Source organism: Sorex fumeus, unplaced genomic scaffold, assembly GCF_029834395.1.
Source record: "Sorex fumeus unplaced genomic scaffold, SorFum_2.1 ptg000233l, whole genome shotgun sequence".
In the NCBI taxonomy this organism is placed as follows: Eukaryota; Metazoa; Chordata; class Mammalia; order Eulipotyphla; family Soricidae; genus Sorex; species Sorex fumeus.
The window spans coordinates 2301759-2321293 of NW_026606290.1; the positions used below are offsets into that span (position 1 = coordinate 2301759).

Here is a 19535-nt window from a genome sequence, read left to right on the forward strand (position 1 = left end):
TCTCATCCTGTGTATCCTGACTTGGCCACTAGGGGGCAGAACAAGCTGGGGACTGGTGGGGACCGCAGAGGGGCCAGGGGACGTTTTTGATAGTGCCTGGCCTGAAAGGCAGTGTCTGGGGGCTGCCCACCTGCTCCCCCTTCCTCCTCGGGCCCATCCCGTTTCCGAGACTGACCGGCCAGCCCCACCGTGCCCAGTAACACACACAGGCCGGGGATGGACCCACATCCATTTATTCCAACCCCAGTGCAAATAGGACAGCGAATCTCGGGGACAGCAGACCCCTCCACTCCTCCTTCCTCTGTCCCCTGCCACCAATAAATTAGTCCCCACCCCTATTAGGGCCTAGAACCCGGCACTCTGCCAGTTCCAGCCCAGCCCTAGGGTGCCTTCCCCAGCCCGTGTGCGTGCCCCTTCCTTGGCCTGGGGAGCCCAGACGCTAACGTCTGAGTGTGGCCCAGTTTTGATCTGGGCCAAGGGGGGGCATGTTAGCCCCCAAAGTGCCTTTTTCAGGGCTGACACCCCCTTAAGGAGGGTGTCTAAGGCAGTGACCCCTCCACAGCCTCCTCTGAGCAACTCTTTGAGCCTCTGTCTGGTCAGATTATTTGCTTGTTTGGTTTGGGGGGTCTTAGGGCTCCTCCCAGCTTTGTGCTCAGGATCCCATATTGTCCAGGGAAGGACTCGGACCCTTGCCAGCAGCTGACAGTTATCCAGCCTCCTCTTGGGCCTCTGGGACAAGAGTTTTTTTTTGTATTTTTTCAAGATTTTTTTTTCTCATATTTTTTCACTCCTGGCTGTGGTCAGTGCATACAGGATGCCCAAGATCAAACCCAGGTCCTGTGTGAGCAGGAAAACGCCGAACCTGCTGCATGCTCTTCACCTCCGTTTGACCTAATTTTAAGTTAAAACTGGGGGAGAAGCTGGCTGACCCACGCCATGGGCAACCCACTGCGAGTTTCCAGCTTTCCCATAAACCAAAATCTGAAAACAATTGGTGGCAGTTCCTGGGCCAGGTGTGATGAAGTTTCACTTCCGGCCTGTCCCTTTTCTGGCCTCCTGGATAGGGAAGGATTTTTGGCTCCAAACTCCCTGATGTCTAGTGTTAAAAGATATTTCTGTCCCTGGGCACCTGGGCGTAGTGTTTGGGGGCATACTGCCCCAGATGCCCGGCTAGTGTAGGGGGACATTCAAGTCCCAGCCTGGGTGCAGCGGGAAGGACATTATGTGCGCTGGGATCAGACCCAAGGGCACACCGATGTCCCCTAACGCCCGAAGGGGCAAATGCCGGACGGTCCGTGCGCATGAACAGGCATCCGGTGCTTCTCTGTCACAGCTGCTCCTCTGACCTTCACTCTCTTGCCTATTTTTCTTTTTTTTACTGATTTTCACTTTCTTCCCCCAGCTGTGTGAGGATGGGGGAGGCACCACGTTTATGACGCCCATAGCCCAGGCGCGGGCACCGTGATGCAGGCGTGGATGCTTCGATGTCGGCGCATCAGCGTTGCCCCTGGCCCTGCTCACTGGTACAGGCAGTGCCCGAGCTACAGCGAAAGGCCATGCTCGTCCGTCGCTGGGCCCCCACGGGAGTGTTCCTGCCCCTTCCCCTGAGTGAAGGAACAGGACGCGGTGGGAGGGGGCCGGGGGACAGGGACGGGGCTAGATCATGGTGATTTTCACTTGGTCGTTTTCGTCGGCCTTGTAAAAGAAAGGAATACAAGGCGAGCAGGGCGCCGCGCCCAGGCCGGGCTGGTCTTTACAGTTCTGCATCTCCTTCAGCAGCTGGATGATCTTCACAGCCGTGGGGTTGCTAACGGGTGCAGGACCTGCCGGGGCCCCTTCCGGGTTCAGCTCCACAGACCCGGGGCTGCCAGCGTGAGGGGCTTCTGCGGGGCGGGAGAGAGGGGCAGAGGAGGGCGGGCACTGAGCTGAGTGAAGGGCTGCCCCGCCTCGCCCAGCAGCGCCAACCCCCCGAGTCTCTCCTGACCTGTCGGGGCACTGGCCAGGGAGCCAGCGAGGGCCACGGAGGCGGCCTTGGCGCCTTGGCCGGAGTAACTGTCATCCACCAGCATCAACACGAGCTCCTGCAGTTCCAGCAGTTGCACCTGCAGGGGGCAGCAGCGAGTCGGCCCTCCCGCCCGCGGCCCCGCCCCGCCCAGGCCGGCCAGCGCCCACCTTGAGGTTCTCCTTGTCCTGGGCCAGGCGGGTGATGTACTCCTCCTTCTCGCGGTGCCGCTCCTTCAGCACGGCCCGCTGGTTGTGGTAGAGGGTGATGTACTCCCCTGCGAGGCAGACGGGGGCACGGCTCAGAGGCTGGGGGCCCCCCGCGGGCAGCCCCGCGCCGCCCACTCACCGATGGTCTCCGTCTCCCCGGACAGCTGCACGCAGCGGTGCTCCAGCTCCTCCACGCGCTCCCGCAGCTCCACCTTCTCTTGCATGATCTGCGCGAAGCGAGTCTGCAGGGGACAGCGGCTCAGCTGGGCGGGGGAGGGGGAGGGCGCCCACCCGCACCCCGCGGGGCCACCGGCTCACTTGCAACAGGTCCATGGCCTCCTTCAGGGCTGCGTGCGTCTCCTGGGGGACCGTCTGGGCCCCGGGCGCGGGGGCTGCGGGCTGCGCGGCTGCCAGGGCTTGCGCCAGTTCCCGGCTCCGGACTCTCTCGGCCCCCAGCTGCCGGCGCAGCTCCGCCCGCTCCGAGTCTGCCTGCGCCAAGGCCGAGTTACAGAACTCCAGCTGCGGAGGAGAGGGGGCGAGGGCTGGGCCCGGAGAGCACCCCTTAGGGCGCCTCGCGGTACGGGGAGTCTCCCAGGGAGGGGAGGGTCAGCGGCAGGGGAGGGAGGGCCGAGGGCTGGGCTCACCATGGCCTCCCTGTCGTCCAGGTCCCCAGGCAGGCTCAGCGTCCTCGGGGCCGTCTCCTGTTCCTCGTCCCCGTCCCCGTCACTCGCTGTGGGGCAGACCAGGGTCTCAGACACCCGAGGGAGCCGGGGGGGGGGGGGGAACCCCAGCGGTTGCTCCCGCCGGCCCGGCACTCACCCATCCCCGTGCCCGGCGCCAGCAGCGCACTCAGCTGGGCCTGGAGCTGCTGCTTCTGCTCCTCGGTGGCCTTCAGGAGCCCCTGGGGGGGAGGGCGCGTGAGGGGGGGAGGGCGCGTGAGGGGGGGCGGCCGCAGTCCTCTGCCTGGCCCGGCCTGCGCTCACCTGCGCCTCGTCCAGCGCGTCCTGGCCCTGCGCGTGCTCGTGCTGCAGCCGGTCCAGCTGCTGGGCGTGGAGCAGCGCCTGCTGCTGCAGCTGCTCCTTCTCGGCACCCAGCTGCTGCCAGGCGGCCGCGTACTGCTGCAGGTGGCCCAGGTACTGGTCCCTCTGCTGCTGCAGCGCCTGCGCCTCGCTGGCCCTCGCCTGCACCTGTGGGCCCCGGGCGTGAATACAGCGGAGGGGGCCGGGCCCAGGTGGGGCTCCTGGCCAGGCAGGCGGCCCCAGCGGGGTCACTGCACAGCCTGGCCAGGGACCCGGGCCTGCCCCGCCTGCCTCCCCCAGGACCCACACGCGCTGTGGGCCCCGAGGCCCAGGGCTGCGGTGGCCGTGATGGGAGCGGCCTGTTGCTCAGGCCCGGCCTCCCGGCCCTCGCCGGCCCCCCGCCTGCTCCCGCTCGGAGGTGCCCCGCGCCGCCCCGTTACCGTCTCCTTCATCTCCGCCAACTTCTCCTGCAGCTGCCCCAGCCGCTCCGCCAGCTGCTCCTTGACATGCTGTTCCGACTGCAGCGCACACGTCACCTCCATGTTCTCGTTGCTCTGAGGATGTGGGCCGGTCAGCGTCCCCCGCCGGCCCCCGCCGCCCCTCCCGGCCCTCCCCCTGCACGGCCGTCGGACCCTCGGCCTCATGGACAGCCCGCTGCCCGGCGCGAAGGTCCGGGGAGGCGGGGGCGCACCAGCTTCACGAAGCCGTCCTGCAGCTCGGCCAGCTGCTGCTTGAGCTCGCGGTTCTGGGCCAGGGCGCGCGTGATGGTCGTGCGGTCGTTCTCCATCGTCTCCAGGATGCGGCCGCGCGCCTCGGCCTGCTCGTTCCACACCTCGGCCTCCCGCTCCAGCTGCAGCAGCCGCTGGCCCTGCTCCGCGTTCAGCTGGCTCAGGCTCTGGTTGTCGCGCACCTGCGTCTGCAGCTGCTCCGCAAGGCTCGCCACCTCCTTCCTCCACTTCTCGGCCTCCGCCTGCAGCTGCACCTCCAGCTCCGAGGGCCCGGGCGGCGGCGGCGGGGGCTCCTGGGGGGCCGGGGTCTCTGGAACGGGGGACGGGGGGACAGTCCATGCCCAGGCCCAGCGCGACCCTCTGGGTCCCCAGCCTGACTTGGGGCTCCCTCTGTCTGGGCGGACTGCAACATCTCGACCCCCTGAAGTTCGAGCCCCTGACTAATAGCTTGTCCTTTGTCAGCTTAATCAGAGTCCCAGGCAGTGCTGGGGGTGGCCCGCGGGACACAGAGAACTCAGGCTCCGACTCCCAGACAGAGGCTTCTCTGCAGCTTTACGGCCCGAATATTCAGGGACAGGGTGTCAGGGGGTAGGAATCAATGGGACCCCAGAGCTATCTGCCACCCCGCGAGAGGACACCGACCAGCTCCTGCTCTGCACCTCTCCCAGGCCACAATGCCCCTCCCACTGGGCCGCCTTCCAATATGACACCAGCCCCGCCAGAAACATGCCCCACACGGCCACACCCCGACACCCTGACTCCGTCCCCCACCCCTGGGACTCACCGAGCCGCGCCTTTAGGTCGGCCATGCTGGCCTCCAGCTCCTGAATGTATCTGACGTTCTTCTCGTTCTCGTCCTTAAACGTCGTGCTCTGCCCAGACACGGGGACCATAGCATGGGGGTTGGGGGGCACCCGACCCCTGGCACCACGGGCAGGGCCTGAGCACCGCCAGGGTCTCTTGTGAGCTCAGTGTGGAAACCCCCCCCCCCCCCCCCCCCCCCCGCAGGCCCGAGCGGCCCGGCGCCCGCCCGCACCTGCTGCAGGGCCTGCTGCACGCGCTGCTGCCAGAACTCGTCCTGGGCCCTGATCTGCTCCAGGTGCTGGTCCCTCTCCACCTGCAGCTGCTTCAACAGTCTCTTGAGCTGCGGGACAGTGGCCGTCAGCCCCCACCCCGCACCCCGCCCACCCCCGCCCTCGCTGCCCCTCCCGCCTCACCTCTTCAATCTCTCTCTCCATCTGCTTCCTCTCGCCCAGCGCCTCCACGGCCTGGGGGTCGCTGCCCGGCCCTTCCGTTGGGCCCGTGAACTGCAGGGAGAGAGGAGGTCAGCGCAAGACCAGGCTGGCCAAGGTGGGCCCCAAGGGTCTCCGAGCCCCGAGCCTGCCCGTCACCTGCAACAGCAGCAGCTCCGTCATCTCCAGCTTCTTCTGCAGGTCGGCCACGCTCTGCTGGGTAACGTCCGTCTCCGCCTGCGACACGCGCAGCTTCTCCCGGAGCTCGCTCACCAGGTCCTTCAGCTCCGCCACGCTTTTGCTGCAGCCGAGCGGGCCGAGGGGCAGGAGTCACGGGCGGGGGTTCTTGGTGCTGGCCCATGGCTGGCGTGGGCACAGCACCCACCGCCCAGGCCCCGGCCCAGGCCCCCCAAGCCCTCCACCACCCCCTAGACCCACTCCTACTTTTTCTGGAACAATTCTGTTTTCAGATCATCGCGTTCCTTGGTTAACTCCTTGGCATGCTGCAAATCCAGCGAGCGAGTCACGCGGGGCAGGGAGCACCCCGTCCCGCCCATCCACCTGTGTTCGGGCCTCTGGGCATAGAGAGGGGAGGAGGGGCAGCCCCCGGCCCCGGCAATGCCCTCCTGTGCCGACCCTCAGGATTGCGACGGCCGCCAGCTAGTTTCCAGCCAGCAGGAGGCCTCGCTGAGGCCCTCGGACACCCAGGCCCCAACACAAGCCTCACAACACACTCCTGGGTCTTCACAGCCCCAACTCCCAGCACAGGCCGGGCCACAGCCAGGGAGGGGCCCCTGGGGTCTCTAGACAGCCCCCACCTCTCCAGGGAGCAGGGGGCGCTATCACTCTCAGGCTGAGCAGCGAGTCCTGCCCTGGCCCCGGGCAGTCCTGGGTGCGGGAGGCGGCTCACCTTCTCGTCCTGCTTCTGCCGGGTGGCCAGGGCCGACAGAGTGCGCTCCAGGTCCCCCACGCGCTGCCTGGATGCATGCAGGTTCTTGGTGACATCCTCACACTCCCCTGAGAGACAGAGATCACCTGGAGCCCCTCCCCGAGGCTGGGCGGGCAGGGTTGGGGTCGGGCGGGGACCCACCTGTCTTCTGCTTCATTGCCTGCTGCGTGTGCGTCAGCGCCGTGTACAGGTCCGACTTCTCGGACACGAGGATCCCGATGGTCTGAATGTGAACCTGTGGGGTGGGACCGTCGGTGAGGTCGTGGCAAGCCGCGCGGGGGGCCCGGGGAAGCGTCCACGCACCTGTAACTGCTCACGCAGAGACCCTTGTTCTTTGGCGAGTTTCTGCTCAAATTCCTTCTTCTCCTGCGGGTGTGGCGCATCTTACTGGGTGGTCAGCGGCAGCAACCCGCCTGGGGCCTCCCCCAGTGCTACCAAGAGCCCAGGTCAGGCTCCGAGAAAGGGCACTGGCAGGCACTGGCACATGGCCGGTGAGCTGGGTTTGATTTCCAGAAATCCAGAAGGTCCCCCCCAGAAATCCAGGGGTGATCCCTGAGTGCAGCGGAGCCAGGAGTAAGCCCTGAGCACCACTTGTGGCCACAAGCCAAGGAAACCGAGACACCAGCGAGACCGGGCAAGTTGCCCGCCTGGAGGGGGAGGTCGGGCGGGGAGGAGCGGGGCAGGATGGGGCCATCGCTAGGGGCAGCCCAATGGACGTGATGCCCAGGGGTCGGCCCCTGCCCGAGAAGCTCCTCACCTTCTCCAGCTGAGCCACAGTGCACTGGTGCTGATGTTGCTGTGGAGAGAGGCAGGGACAGGTGGGGACCCTCTGGAAGCCATCCCTGACCAGAGGCGGACAGGCAGGGCTCAGGAGGGTTACACGGAGCTCTCTGGGCGTCCGGAGACAGCACCAGGGCAGCGGCCCCCCGGGATGCACCCCGCACCTCCAAGGGACCCTGAGCCCAGCCAGGAGCGAGGCCTGCGCTAGAGACAGCAACAGCCTGAGGCCCCGGGCCTGCTCACAAGGAAACACAAGGGGTCTCCCTGAGCTGCTGGGCCGGGGTCCAGCTCCCAGCCTCTGATACAAGCACTGGTCTCCAGGGGGAAGCTGAGGGTCGGCTTGGGGACAAGGTCAGGGCCCCCCGCCGAGGGTCTTTGAGACCAGGCAGGGGCCTTCACTCCAAGCCTCCTGGAGCCCTGGGCCGAGCTGGTGCCTGTAGAGTTGTGCCCTGACGCCCAGTAACCCGAGGTGAGGACCCAGCCATGGGGGCGCCACAGCATACCCTCCCTCCAGAGAAGAGAGTTGGCGATGGGGGCCCCTGAGAGGCACCTCATGGTCAGCAGGGACCCCTGGAATCCCCTTCTCCCTGGCACCCACCCGCTCTGTTCAGCATCCCAAGGGGCACTGGTCCCCAGTCTGGCAGGGTGGGCCCCGGGACCCCGCCTCTTCTTACCAACTCAAGGATCTTGTTGGTAAGGTCTTTCTTCTCCACGTTGCTTTGGTCCAGGGCGAGGGATATTTCTTGGTACCGACTCTGAGGCACACGTGGTGGGGACAGGGACAGGGGAGAAGAGTCAGGTTTCAGGGCCGTCTCCCCAGGCAGGAGTCCCGGGCTCTGCCTCCCGCGGGAGTTTCCTTTCCCCACTGGGGCCCTCCCCAGGCCTCGAGGGGTTGGGGCCAGTGTGGCCTGTGGGTTGCCGGATTACGTGGCCACCCAGCTGTCCAATACTCACCTCCAGGGTTTTCAGGCTAGTCGGTGACATGACGCCTTGGCCTTTCAAACAGGGAGATGGCTGCGGATAAAAGCACAGACACACTGTCCCCTTGACGTCTGACCCCCACTGCCTGTTCCGGGTCAGCCTTTTCTGCTTCACTTGGCCCTTCCACTGGGAATTCTTTATTTTTTTTCCCTTTTGGGTCACACCTGGCAAAGCACAGAGGTTACTTCTGGTTCACGCACTCACGTATTACTACTGGCGGTGCTCAGGGGACCATAAGGGATGCTGGGAATCGAACCCGGGTCAGCTGCGTGTAAGGCAAATGCCCTACCCGCTGTATATTTCTCCAGCCCCTTCCACTGGGAATCCTTTGGGCCAATGCTTTCCCAGTCTTGAGGGCCTTGGCCTTTAGGTTCCTCGGGATTCTTTCCTGTTCCCCACTCAGCCCCCGCCACCCCCGTCCGGTTTCCTGAGCTGGAGAACCTGTGCCTGGGCCTGACTGACCCTCTCATTTTATGGTTCCCTATTGCACTCAGAGAGGGAATAAGGACAAGCCAGGGCCAGAGCAATAGCACAGCGGGGAGTGCATCTGCCTTGCACTTGGCTGACCTGGGTTCGATTCCCAGCATCCCATATGGTCCCCTGAGCACGGCCAGGAGTAATCCTTGAGTGCATGAGCCAGGAGTAACCCCTGTGCATTGCTGGGTGTGACCCAAAAAGCAAAAACAAAAAAACAAAATAGCAGAGGACATCAAAAATAAAGATTTGGGCTGGAGCAATAGCACAGCAGGTAGGGCGTTTGCCTTGCATGTGGCTGACCCGGGTTCGATTCCCAGCATCCCATAGAGTCCCCCGAGCACCATCAGGAGTAACTCATGAGCACAGAGCCAGGAGTAACCCCTGTACCTCACCAGGTGTGACCCCAAAAAGCAAAAGGAAAGGACACTAAACACCCCCCTGCCGTTCCTGCCTCCGTTGCGCAGATGATCCTCCTCCGCCCCCCGAGGGCATATTGGGGGTACCTCGGAGACGAGTCCATTCAGTTTCTGAGACAGCTGGCGCAGACTCTCGGTCGAGGACGTGAGCCCACCCAGGGGGCCGGCGTCTGACGCTCTCGGTTCACTCTGCCCGTTCTGCGTTCCGAGACTCTAGTGGGAGAGATGCGTGCTGGGCCGCCCGGCATGGGAGCCCAGCTCATCCCCGATCCTTAGGAAAAATCTGCTCCTGGGCCCCACCCCGAGGCCTGGCTTGCGGGAACGAGAGACAGACGGACAAAAGGAGGTGACAAACCGAAGCTGATGCGGTGCTGCTGTCTCGGGCTGGGGATGAAGGAACACTTGGTGACTGAGAGTCGTCCGGAGAGGGCTGCTGGGGGGCTTGGTCCTGGGGTTCCTGTCACAGAACAGAGCGGGGAGGGTCAGGCAGGAAGGGGGCACTGGGTCTGGGGGTGCAGGGTGCTGAGCGGGGAGCACAGGAGCTGCAGCCAGGACAGTCACCCCAAGCCTGGGCTCAAAGCGGGGACTCGCCCGCCACCCTGGTCCCCAAGGAGGTCTGAGCGGCGGCGGCCTGTGGACAGTCAGGAAGGCCCACTGACCCAGTGCCCACAGGCCCAGGCACCGTGGCCCCACAAGTTGGCCTGGCTGGCTCCCCCGTCTTGGGGTGGGGGTTGGCTCTCTCAGACCCTCAGACTGGTCCCTGACCCCCAATCAACTGCCCCCTTAGAGCCATGCCAGGTTTGCTGAAGCTGAGACCTTTGGGTTGGAACCTGACAGTGGCCACGGCACCCTCAGCCCAGAAGGCAGCAGGGCAGGCGGGGCCTCTGGCACTTTGGGGGGGCTGGCACCCCTGGCCGGGCCCCCCCCCCCAGCCTCTTGGCTTCAGACAGGCAGGCTCAAAAGAGGGAAGGACTTTGGGTCAGACAACTTCACGGCACTGTGCAGACTAGTTTGGGAGACACGAGGTCCACCCCACTCCGAGTGCTGAGCTAAGTCTGTGGGTGAGAGAAGCCCCGCCCCTCCGTGCACACCTTCCCCCGCCCCGCCCAGATCCATGCAAACATCTTATTTCTCGGGTCATCCCCAAGCCATCGGCTCTCCCGGCACAGGACAGAAATGGGGGCGAACACAGGGCTGGGCAGAGGGGGGGTTCACCAGCCACAGCCACAGGGAGCTCCGGGGGACAGAGCGGGGCGGGGGCAGAGGATGGGCGCAGACGCTGGGCTCCCCCGGGGACCGCCCACAGGTGAGTCACGGCACCTGGATGGACCTGAGTGTCGGGTGTGAGCACAGCCCCAGGGGAGCCGCGGACAGAGCCAGGCCGCGCCAGGCTGTCTTCCTCCCCCTGGGCTGGCAGCTGCCCCAGGAAGTGAGCTGCCGGATGCCAGCATCGCATCCGGAGGCCTCACACCCGGCTCGGGGGCAGCGGCGTCTGCGCCTCCTGTGAGTGTTCTGGGCGCTTCACCTCGGCTGTCCCTTGGCCCCTGCACACCAGACGCAGGACAGTGTGCCCATCCTCAGCACAGCGGCCTCACGGACGGCTCTGCCAGCCCTCTGCCCCTATACGCCACCCCCATCCCTCCTGCTGAGAACCCGCAGTGCACGGTTCTCCCGCGTTCGCCTTGGCCCCCAGGACCTGGGCCATGGCTGTGGAGTCTTAGGTGATGACGCCGAGTGTGCAGTGGGTTTGAGAAGCGAGAGTGGAACGGAACGTCCTGGTCCCTCAGCCCCCTCCGTTACTGTCAGCTCTGGAGGCTGACGCCATGCTGCCTCCGGCACGCTCCCTTGCCCACCCCCACATTCTCTTCTCCGGATAAAACAGATTCAACCGTCCCCCCAACCCCCCCGGGACCACACTCTTAGTGCACAGGGGTTACTCGGGCCTCAGTGCTCAGAGATCAATCTGTGAGGGGCTCAGGGGCCGACATGGAGTTAGAGAATCAAGCCCAACCAAGGGACTCACCCATTATTGTTTTTTTTTTTTCTTTTTGGGTCACACACAGCAATGCTCAGGGGTTACTCCTGGCTCTGCACTCAGGAATTACTTCTGGCAGTGCTGGGGAGACCATATGGGATGCCGAGATCGAACTCGGGCAGGCTGCGTGCAAGGCAAACGCCCTACCCGTTGTACTATCGCTCCAGCCCCTGGACACACCCATTGTACTAACACTTGTGCTCCAAATTCAGCACTCTGTAAAGACAGAAAGTGTATGCGGGGCTCTAGGGACCCTTGCGGGCCGGACACGCCAAAAGAGGGCCAGGCCTGGGGGAGGATGTCCCTCATCTGGAGCACATGTGAGGCTTGGGAGTCCTCCCCACACACCTGCTCTGGAACAACCCCAACCTTAACTTTCAAGGTGAAAGTCATCAGTTCCCTGATTGTTTGTTTGTTTGGTTTTTTTTTTTTGGGGGGGGGTTATGCCCAGCTGCACTCAAGATTTATTCCTGGCTCAGTGCTCAGAGATCACTCCTGGCAGGGCTCAGGGGACCACATGGGCTGCCGGGCTTGCCTCAGGTCGGCCACATGCAATGCAGGCACCCTGCCACCGCACTCTCCCTCCAAGCTCCTGCTCCCAGATGTTAAGAGACAGGGAGAGGGAAAAGTCACCGCCCAATCCCAATCGACCCGGCAGGCAGGAAGCAGAGAGGACAGCCCGGGGGGGAGAGCAGAGCGACGCACAGCAGCAGGGAGCAGCCCGGGCACATGCAGAGCTGGCAGAGAGCACGGCAGCGGGCGCCCGCCTCACCTGCCACTCGGCCAATGGGGACAGCGCGACCCCATTGGAGCGGTTAAGGTCGCACACCAGCACCTCCAGTATGTCCTCAATCTAGAGGCGGCGAGAAGGGCGGGGCAGACGAGGGCCAGGAGAAAGAGGGCAGTCAGAGAGAGGCCAGGGAGCCGGGCGGGGGACGCGGGCAGGCCCCGGGTCCCGGCAATGAGATGCTGCAGGAGGAACACCAGGGGACCTTCGCGGAGGCCAGTGCCCGGACACACGCGGCCGTGACTGCAGGCTCCCCGGTCCGAGGCCAGGCTCTGCTGGGCGGGCACTGAGTCCCTCTCACCAGGCCCAGGAGGACGGGGAAGACCCCAGCGGGGCCACGACCCCCACCCCTGCTCCATGCTAGGTACCAGAACTTCCAATGAAGGGGTTTGCTTGAACAGAGGGAGCCAAGCGGACGTTTACTCCCAAAGGCCCAGACCTGATCCGACCTGGCAGGTGCCGGCCAACACGGGAGCCCGCTTTCCCTGAGGTCCCCTCAGGCTGGTGGCCGAGGGACACTCCCGCCCACGCGCTCCTGACTCTGTCTCCGAGGCCCAACTTCCCAGGAAAAGGCAACAGAGCTGAGGCTTGAGAGTCCAATCTCTGGATTCTCAGCTTGTAAGCCCTAGAGCAGCGGTGGGATCTGGCCTGGTTGGAACCTGCCCATCCCCCGCTGAGGCAGTGCGCCCACCAAGGCCTGAGCAGAACCTGGGGTTCCCGCCCGTGTACCCCTCCCCCACCACCCTGACCACTCCGCCACGCCCCTGCAGCACCCCATTCCTCCAGGGCCTGGGCAGTCGCCCAGGGCAGGACTCACTCCCTTGGGCAACTGGTGGCCCTCGCCAGCTGTGCCGTCCTGGTCGCCGTCTCTGCACTTCTTCTTCTTCTTGCCATTCTTCCCAGGAATGATGTTATGTTTGATCTCATAGTCGCGGAGCTGTAGAAAAGCACAGCGACTTGTTTTTCTCCCTCTGCTTTCACAACCTGCCTGACAAAGTCATTGCAGACTTGGCTTGACTGGCCCCCAAGGGAGGCCGCAACTCTACAAGGGGTTGAAAGGGCTGAAAACAGCAGGTGGAGGGCCCAGAGATGGAGTTTAACTCTTTTTTGTGGGTTTCTTTTGTATTTTGTGTCACACCCATGGATGCTGAGAGGTGACTCCTGAGTCTGCACTCAGGAATTGCTCCTAGTGGTGCTGAGGGGCTTTATGGGATGCTGGAGATCGAACCTGGGCTGGGTCGGCTGTGTGCAAGGCACATGCCCTACCCACGGTACTATTACCCTTAACTCCACTTCTAATTCCAAATTATGTTTTTTTTCCTCAAACCAGCAGCTGCCAGGAGTCACACCAGAGGTGGTCAAAGCAGAGAAGACAGCTTGTAAGTCCTGGAGATGGGGCGGGGGTCCCACCTTCGTGAGAACCCGCCTCTTCTTTCACAGCTGCGCCCAGCTACCCTCAGGGACCTGAACACAGCAGAGGACAGCCCAGGACCCCAACCCTCACGCCCCCCAAGCTTTGCCTAAAGCTTTCTCGCAGGGCAAGCCTGCAAACGGAGGTCTTAAGACCCCACTTTATTCTGTCGCTGTGAGGAGGGGGATACTCTGAAGGCAGAGACCCTACTCTTAAGTTCACTTTCTGGGGAATCTGTCCCACCAACTCATCCCAGAGAGAGCCCTGACTGGGGGCCGTGGGCTATCGGTAAAAGGGGCGAAAAAAATCAGGTGAACGTGGCAAAGTGCCTTGGAGACCAAGAAACCCGGGAGAAAAAAAAAAAAAAACTAAACTGTCACCAGGGCGGGAGAGCGAGTTCCAGGGGGGAGGTACGACCCAACTTCCATGAGGTCCCAGGCACAGCGAGGAGTGACCCCAAGCACTGCTGGGGGGGGGAGGGGGAGGTCCCAAAACAAGTGTCCCTCTTGGAGACGTGGCCAAAGCTGCGGGCACTCTCACGTCCAAGCGAGGGCCACGGCCTCCACCTGAGCCCACGGTCCCTTGTCCCTTCCGGGCTGGAAGTCGTGGGGGGGTGGACCCAGAAGCCGGAAGCGGGGTGACGCTCTCGGGGCTGGTCGCCTTGGTCCCTGGGGTCTCGGACGGGCTTGGGGACGCCGAGGGCAGGTGCGAGGGGGACCCTGACTCCTCCCCCTCCCGGGCACTTGCTGCCCCGCCGCCCCCCCGAGGTCCGGGAGCCCAGGACGTCCGGCTCCGGCTCCGGTTCCGGGGGCAGGGGAAGGGTCCGGGCGCCGGAGGGGAGCGTCCGAGTCGCCGGCCCAAAGTCACCGGAGTCACGGGGAGGGCGGGGGCGGGACGGCCGGGGGGGGGGGCGGGACGGGCTGCACCAGGGGCCCAGGGGGCCACGCGCCCGCGCCCTGCTGGCCCGAGGGCCCGGGCTGGCCCGGCAGCCCCTTCCCGGCGCTGTTCCTTACCATCTTCCGGGCGGACGCAAGCTTCATTTTCCTAGTTTCTTCCATGTTCAACTTCGGGGGGGGGGTGGGAGTCTGGCCACTTCTCGCGATTTCCGGGCGTCAGCGACGCTCTCTCCCCCCCCCAGCGCACTGAGACGCCGCGAGAGCGAGCCGGGAGGGGCGGGGCCAACGCAAGCCATTGGCTGGGATCGTGGGCGTGGCCCAGTTCCTCTCATCCCATTGGCCGGAGGGGAAATCCAGCCCTCCCGGAAGTCCTGGTCGGGCCCGCAATTGTCAACGTCACGCAGTGCTTGGCTGCGCGCGCAGCGGGCCGGCGCGGCGGTGGGCGGGGCCTGGCGGAGGCGCCCGGAGCGTTCCGAGCCGCTTCCGGCTGCGCGGCCGGAGGACGGGCTGGGTGCGTGACGGGCGCTCCCCGGTGCCCACCCTGGACCCTCCGGCTCTGCACAGCCCCCCAAGATGGGGGCTCCGATCGCCCCGGCCCCAAGGGTGAGCGCGGGGCGTCGTCAGCCGTCCGGACTCTCCGTAGCCGGAGATCACACGCGGCGGTCGGCCCTCCGTGGCGCGCGAGAAAGCGGGTTCGGTCCCCGGCACCGCCTGCTCCCCCGAGCGGGAGCCGGGAGGCGCCCCCAGGTCCCCCCCGAAGAGCGGGTTTCCCGGCCCCGCGGCCGCCCGCTTGCAGCCCCTTCGCCCCCCGCCCGGTCCCGCGCTCCACGCCGCCTTTCCCTCTCTCCTCTGCAGGACTCACCCGGGTCTGTCCAGAAGGGGCCGCGGGGCCTTCCGATCCCCGGTGAGTGTGCGGTCCCCTTTGCCCTCCACCCTCCTATAGTGGCTGCTGGACACCCGGCACTCAGGCCCACCCCCAGCCCGCCAGACCCCTTGGAGGCCGCCTTATTCTGCAGGGAAACTCGAGCCTTGTACCAATTGTTCCACTTCTCCTACTGTCACCTCCAAGGGTTGCAGAGGCTGGACATTGGGGGGGTGGGAGTGGGCAGCCGCGTGCAGAGCAAGCGCCCTTGCTCAGGCTGCAGGCAGCATTTTTTTTTCTTTTTGGGTCACACCTGGCGATTTACAGGGGTTACTCCTGGCTCTGCACTCAGGAGTTACTCCTGGCGGTGCTCAGGGGACCATATGGGATGCTGGAAATCGAACCTGGGTCGGCAGCCTGCAAGGCAAATGTCCTACCTGCTGTGCTCTCACTCCAGCCCCTGAGGCAGTGTTTTTCTTCCAGCTCCTTCCACGCTGCGCTGCCTCTTCTTCCTTTCAGGTTGAGTTTCCTTCCAGAAGCCTCGCTATCTTCTGCCCTGTTACACAGAACCCCAGTTTCCAGACTTGTGAACTGGGGCCAGAGAGACAGTGCAGGGTTTGTGTTTGTGTTTGTTTTTGTTTTTTTATTTTTGGGTCACACTCTGTGATGCTCAGGGGTTACTCCTGGCTCATGCACTCAGGAATTACTCCTGGCGGTGCTCAGGGGACCACTGGGAATCGAACCCGCGTCGGCCGCTTGCAATGCAAATACCCCGATAGTGGTTAAATACCCCGATAGGGGTTAAAGTGTTTTCCTAGCATGTGCCCCATCCCCGCTCGCCACAGAGAGTCCCTCAGCCCTGCACAGAGCCAAAAGTAAGCCTTGAGCACTGTCCAGTTGGCCCCAAGAGCAAACAAAAGACACTTGCTTGATATGTAAGTGATGGCTGAGGTCCCCTGAGCCCAGCCAGGAATGACCCCTAGTACAGCCAATCCCTGCCTTGTTAGAGGCTGACCTGTGTTTGATCCCTGGCACCCCATACGGTGGTCCCTCAGCAACACCAGGCTGAACCTGAGTGCAGTGCCAGGAGTAAGCCCTGAGCACCGCCCAGGGTATCCCAAAAAAGCAAAGAAAGCAAGCAGCACCCCGAGTGATAGTACAGCGGGGAGGGCGTTTGCCTTGTACTCAACCACCCCAGGTTCGGTCCCTGGAATCCTATGTTCTCCTGAGCACCACCAGGAGTGATTCCTGAGTGCTGAGCCAGGAGTAACCCCTGAGCATCTCCAGGTGTGACTTTTAAAAAAAAAAAGAAAGAAAATAATACAGTGAACTATATTTGCTCTGTGTTGACAAGTTCCGAAACATCAGGACAAGAGTGTGTTTTAGGAGTGACCACTGTAGACATTTTCATCGGGGAAACCTTTTTTTATTTTTTTTCTTTTTGGGTCACACCTGGTGATGCACGGGGTTACTCCTGGCTCTGCACCCAGGAGTTACTCCTGGTGGTACTCAGGGGGCCATATGGGATGCTGGGAATCAACCTGGGTTGGCTGCGTGCAAGGCAAACGCCCTACCCACTGTGCTATCTCTCCAGCTCCTTTATTTTATTTTTAATTTATTATTGTGGGCCACACCCAGCAGTACTCAGGGGCTACTCCTGTTTTGGTGCTCAGGGGCCGGTGGTTCCCACGGGTGCTGGGGGTGGGTGGGCCCTGGAGTCCAGCATGCGAGGCTGCACTCAGCCTGGGAGCTCATCCCCTGCCCGAGAGGCCTGATAATGGGTGACCTGATGACGCCTTCCGTGGAGGCAGCTTTACTGGGGGTCTGGACTGGGGCGTGGGCACTGTGGTTCCTGAGGGCCCGAGGGGCAGGCTGGGCGCTGACCCACAGGGCCCTGCTTTTTCCTGGGTGTCTCCTCGGCGTGTGGGTGGCTGCTCTGACCCATTTCCTGCAGAAGGGGCATGGGGCTCAGCCGCAGGAGGGGGCAGCGTGAGGGGGTTCGGTATCAGCCTGGGCTTTCTCAGGGCCGTCTCTAAGGGGAAGCGGGGATGAGACCTGCATGGGGCCCCAGGTCCGATTCAGGCTCCACAGCTTCAACCCACCAATCTGGCCCCTCTCGGGGTTCAGAGCCTGGCGGGGCCCTTCGAAAGGGGCTCTGGGCGGCTGGGGAGAGAGCACGGTGGGTAGGGTGTCACCCATGAGGTCCCCAAGTGCCACTCGGACGGGCTCCCGAGCGGGGCCAGGAGGAAGCTCTGGGTACGCTGGCAGGCCCCAAAGCCTAGGTCAGGCGAAGATGAGGACAGGAGGGGCCTCCGGGGACCAGTCCCGGCCAGGGCCCACCCAGGACTGCCCACCCCGCCTGCCAGGATGTCATTAGCACAGTGGCTTCCTAGGGAGGCTGGGAAATGTCATCGGGGGCAGGGAGGGTCGGGAGTGGTTCTTGGGGGACATCTGGAAGGTTCTGAATTGTGGCTAATGCGGGGGCACCCCCCTGTTTTCCGGGCTCTTAGCGACCCTCTCCCAAGGCGGCCCAGGCTGATGGCGCCAGCCGGGGCTCCCTGCACCTTGACGTGGAGAGACTGAGGGAGGAGAGAGACTCGCTGGAGCGGGAGATCGCCCAGCTCCTGTCTGAGTAAGTCCCAGGCCCGGCCGGAGGTGATTTGGAAGGAGCATCCAGAACCGGCGTGTAAGCCAAGTGGGGGGACTCAGGGGTCCCAGCGGCCTCTCAGACTGGCCGAGGGACGGGAGGCTATGCGGGAATGAGGCCGCCTTTGGGTTTTTCTCTTTCAAAGGCACCTTCCCCTGCCCCCGGGGTGCCTGGGTGGGCCTGACCCAGGTGGCTGTGCCTGTCACATCTCACTGCCTGACTTGCGGGGTCTCTGAGTCCTGTGGCAGTCGGCAGTGCTGTTGTGGGGACCCCTCTAAAGGATTTGGGAAACTTGTGCTGGCATGAAGGCCGGGCAGACCCTTGAAGTCCTGTACACCCCTGATGGCAGGCGCTGTCGTGCCAATGCCCCCAGCCCAGTGACGCCACCCTCAGGGCCCCCTGAGCATGTCCCTCCCGTGTGGGTGTCTGTGGGTGTCTATGACTCTGGGGTTTTTTTTGTTTTGTTTTGTTTTGTTTTTTGCTTTTTGGGTCACACCCGGTGATGCACAGGGGTTATTCCTGGCTCTTCACTCAGGAACTACACCTGGCGGTGCTTGGGGCGGGTGAGGGTGGGGGGAACCATATGGGATGCCGGGGATCGAACCCGGGTCAGTCGCTTGCAAGGCAAATGCCCCTTCCCCGCTGTGCAATCGTTCCGGCCCCTGTCTGTCTATTCTTGTGCCCCACCCTGCAGTGCTGCAGTGCTCGGGAGCTACTCTTGCTCAGTGCTCCCCGGTAGATCTTGAATTAAGCGTTTCATACTCTGAACCCCGGGCTGGAGCGATAGCACAGCGGTGGGCATTTGCCTTGCATGCAGCCAGCCCGGCCGAGCCGGGTTTGATTCCTCCACCCCTGTCGGAGAGCCCAGCAAGCTACCGAGAGTATCTCGCCTGCATAGCAAAGCCTGGCAAGCTACCCGTGACATATTCAATATGCCAAACACAGTAACAACAAGTCTCAAAAAAAATGGAGATGTTACTGGTCCCGCTCGAGCAAATCGATGAACAACGGGAGGACAGTGACAGTGACTCTGAACCCCGGGCCCTGAGCCACATTTTTTTGGTGGGGTCTGGCAGCCTCACCCAGCAGTGCTCAGGGCTTCCCCTGGCTCTGCTCCTCAGGGATCAGTCCCAGCAGGGCTCGGGGCCGTGGGGGTCTGTGTGGCACCGGGGACCAAAGCTGGGTCAGCTGCACGCCAGGCCAGGCCAGCGCGCTCCCCACCGTCCTTCTGCGTGTGATCCTCATTGCTCGCGGCTCTTCCCCAGCGGCCTCTGCGTGGAGGAACTGGACGAGCACATCTCACGGCTCCACGAGTACAACGACATCAAGGACGTGGGCCAGATGCTGCTGGGTAAACTGGGTGAGCCACGGGGGGGTCACAGAGGCACCCGGCCTCGCCCCTGGACACCCCGACCCCTCCCTACTGCCCTCCCCTCCCCCCAGCGTCCCCCAGCCCACCGAGGAAACCGCTGTCCCGCTCTTAGCCCAGCTCCCAGCTGGGGGCCTGGGAAGGGGACTCCTGTGGGCCCCAGGGGTGCTGCTGGGGGTCCCAGGCAGGGGGGGATGCCCTTCAGGTCCCTCCCCTGAGCCCCGGCCCCCACATCCTCTTCCAGCTGTGCTCCGAGGGGTCACCACCAAAGAACTGTACGCGGAGTTTGACCTGGACTTGAGCGACTGAGCCCACACTCGCCCCAGACCACCCCTGGCCCTGCGCACATGAGCTGAGCACTGAGTTCCCAGCAGGAACACACCAGCACCGTATTTCTAAATAAGCCAAGAGGGGTCAGGCGGAGGCCCCCAGAGAGAAGGAAGGGCCCAGAGCAAGCGTCCCCCCCGCCTCAGGTTCTCCAATGTGCTGAGTTTCTGTGTCAATACTTTTTTGTAAATAAAGATGTGAATCTCACATGGGGGTGTCTGTCTGCGCCCCCCCCCCCCCCCACCTGACCAGAGGAGACCCGTGGCTGAGTGCCTCTAGCTGTTCATCTCCTGCTCTAAACCCTCCTGGAACCTCCGCAAAGGAGAATAGGCTCAGAGAGGCCAAGTGACTTCCCCGAGGTCACACAGCCAGGGAGTGGCAGAGCGTGGACTTGAGCCCAACTCAAGC

General features: G+C 63.6%; 2 protein-coding genes across 3 annotated transcripts in view; one reads left to right on the plus strand and one right to left on the minus strand.

Annotated features, from left to right (window-relative positions):
* Positions 1-225: 225 nt before the first annotated feature.
* On the minus strand, positions 226-14154 carry LOC130017973 (golgin subfamily A member 2-like). Of its 2 annotated transcripts, XM_056108763.1 has the most exons (26): positions 14040-14154; positions 12433-12552; positions 11601-11681; positions 9149-9250; positions 8881-9006; positions 7874-7933; positions 7594-7674; positions 6897-6935; positions 6443-6505; positions 6281-6374; positions 6101-6207; positions 5635-5693; positions 5350-5491; positions 5176-5265; positions 4995-5102; positions 4743-4830; positions 3922-4268; positions 3671-3784; positions 3195-3398; positions 3031-3112; positions 2856-2941; positions 2530-2730; positions 2351-2453; positions 2173-2279; positions 1985-2102; positions 226-1883 (listed from the first exon to the last, which is right to left on the minus strand). In XM_056108763.1, exons 1-26 carry the CDS (start codon positions 14082-14084, stop codon positions 1657-1659), a joined length of 2994 nt encoding a protein of 997 aa, XP_055964738.1. In that variant the 5' UTR covers positions 14085-14154; the 3' UTR covers positions 226-1656. The 2 variants fall into 2 exon arrangements, with proteins under 2 accessions (XP_055964738.1, XP_055964739.1); XM_056108764.1 differs by lacking the exon at positions 11601-11681.
* The window catches only part of SWI5 (SWI5 homologous recombination repair protein), an 80884-nt gene continuing 75431 nt past the window's right edge, over positions 14083-19535 (plus strand). The window contains exons 1-7 of the mRNA XM_056108916.1: positions 14083-14103; positions 14165-14229; positions 14346-14525; positions 14778-14826; positions 17295-17416; positions 18697-18791; positions 19045-19127. Of these exons, the coding sequence (XP_055964891.1) occupies positions 14083-14103; positions 14165-14229; positions 14346-14525; positions 14778-14826; positions 17295-17416; positions 18697-18791; positions 19045-19109 (597 nt within the window). The 3' untranslated portion in view covers positions 19110-19127. The remainder of the gene's footprint in view (positions 14104-14164; positions 14230-14345; positions 14526-14777; positions 14827-17294; positions 17417-18696; positions 18792-19044; positions 19128-19535) is intronic.

Bases quoted from the DNA above. Each gene is read 5' to 3' on its own strand.
- LOC130017973 (XM_056108763.1), bottom strand. From the start codon at position 14,084: ATGGAAGAAACTAGGAAAATGAAGCTTGCGTCCGCCCGGAAGATG. The intron at 2,942-3,030 runs GTGAGTGCCGGG...TCTGCCCCACAG, and splicing joins GGCGCCGGGCACGGGGATGG to CGAGTGACGGGGACGGGGAC. The intron at 2,454-2,529 runs GTGAGCCGGTGG...TGTCCCCTGCAG, and splicing joins AGGCCATGGACCTGTTGCAA to ACTCGCTTCGCGCAGATCAT.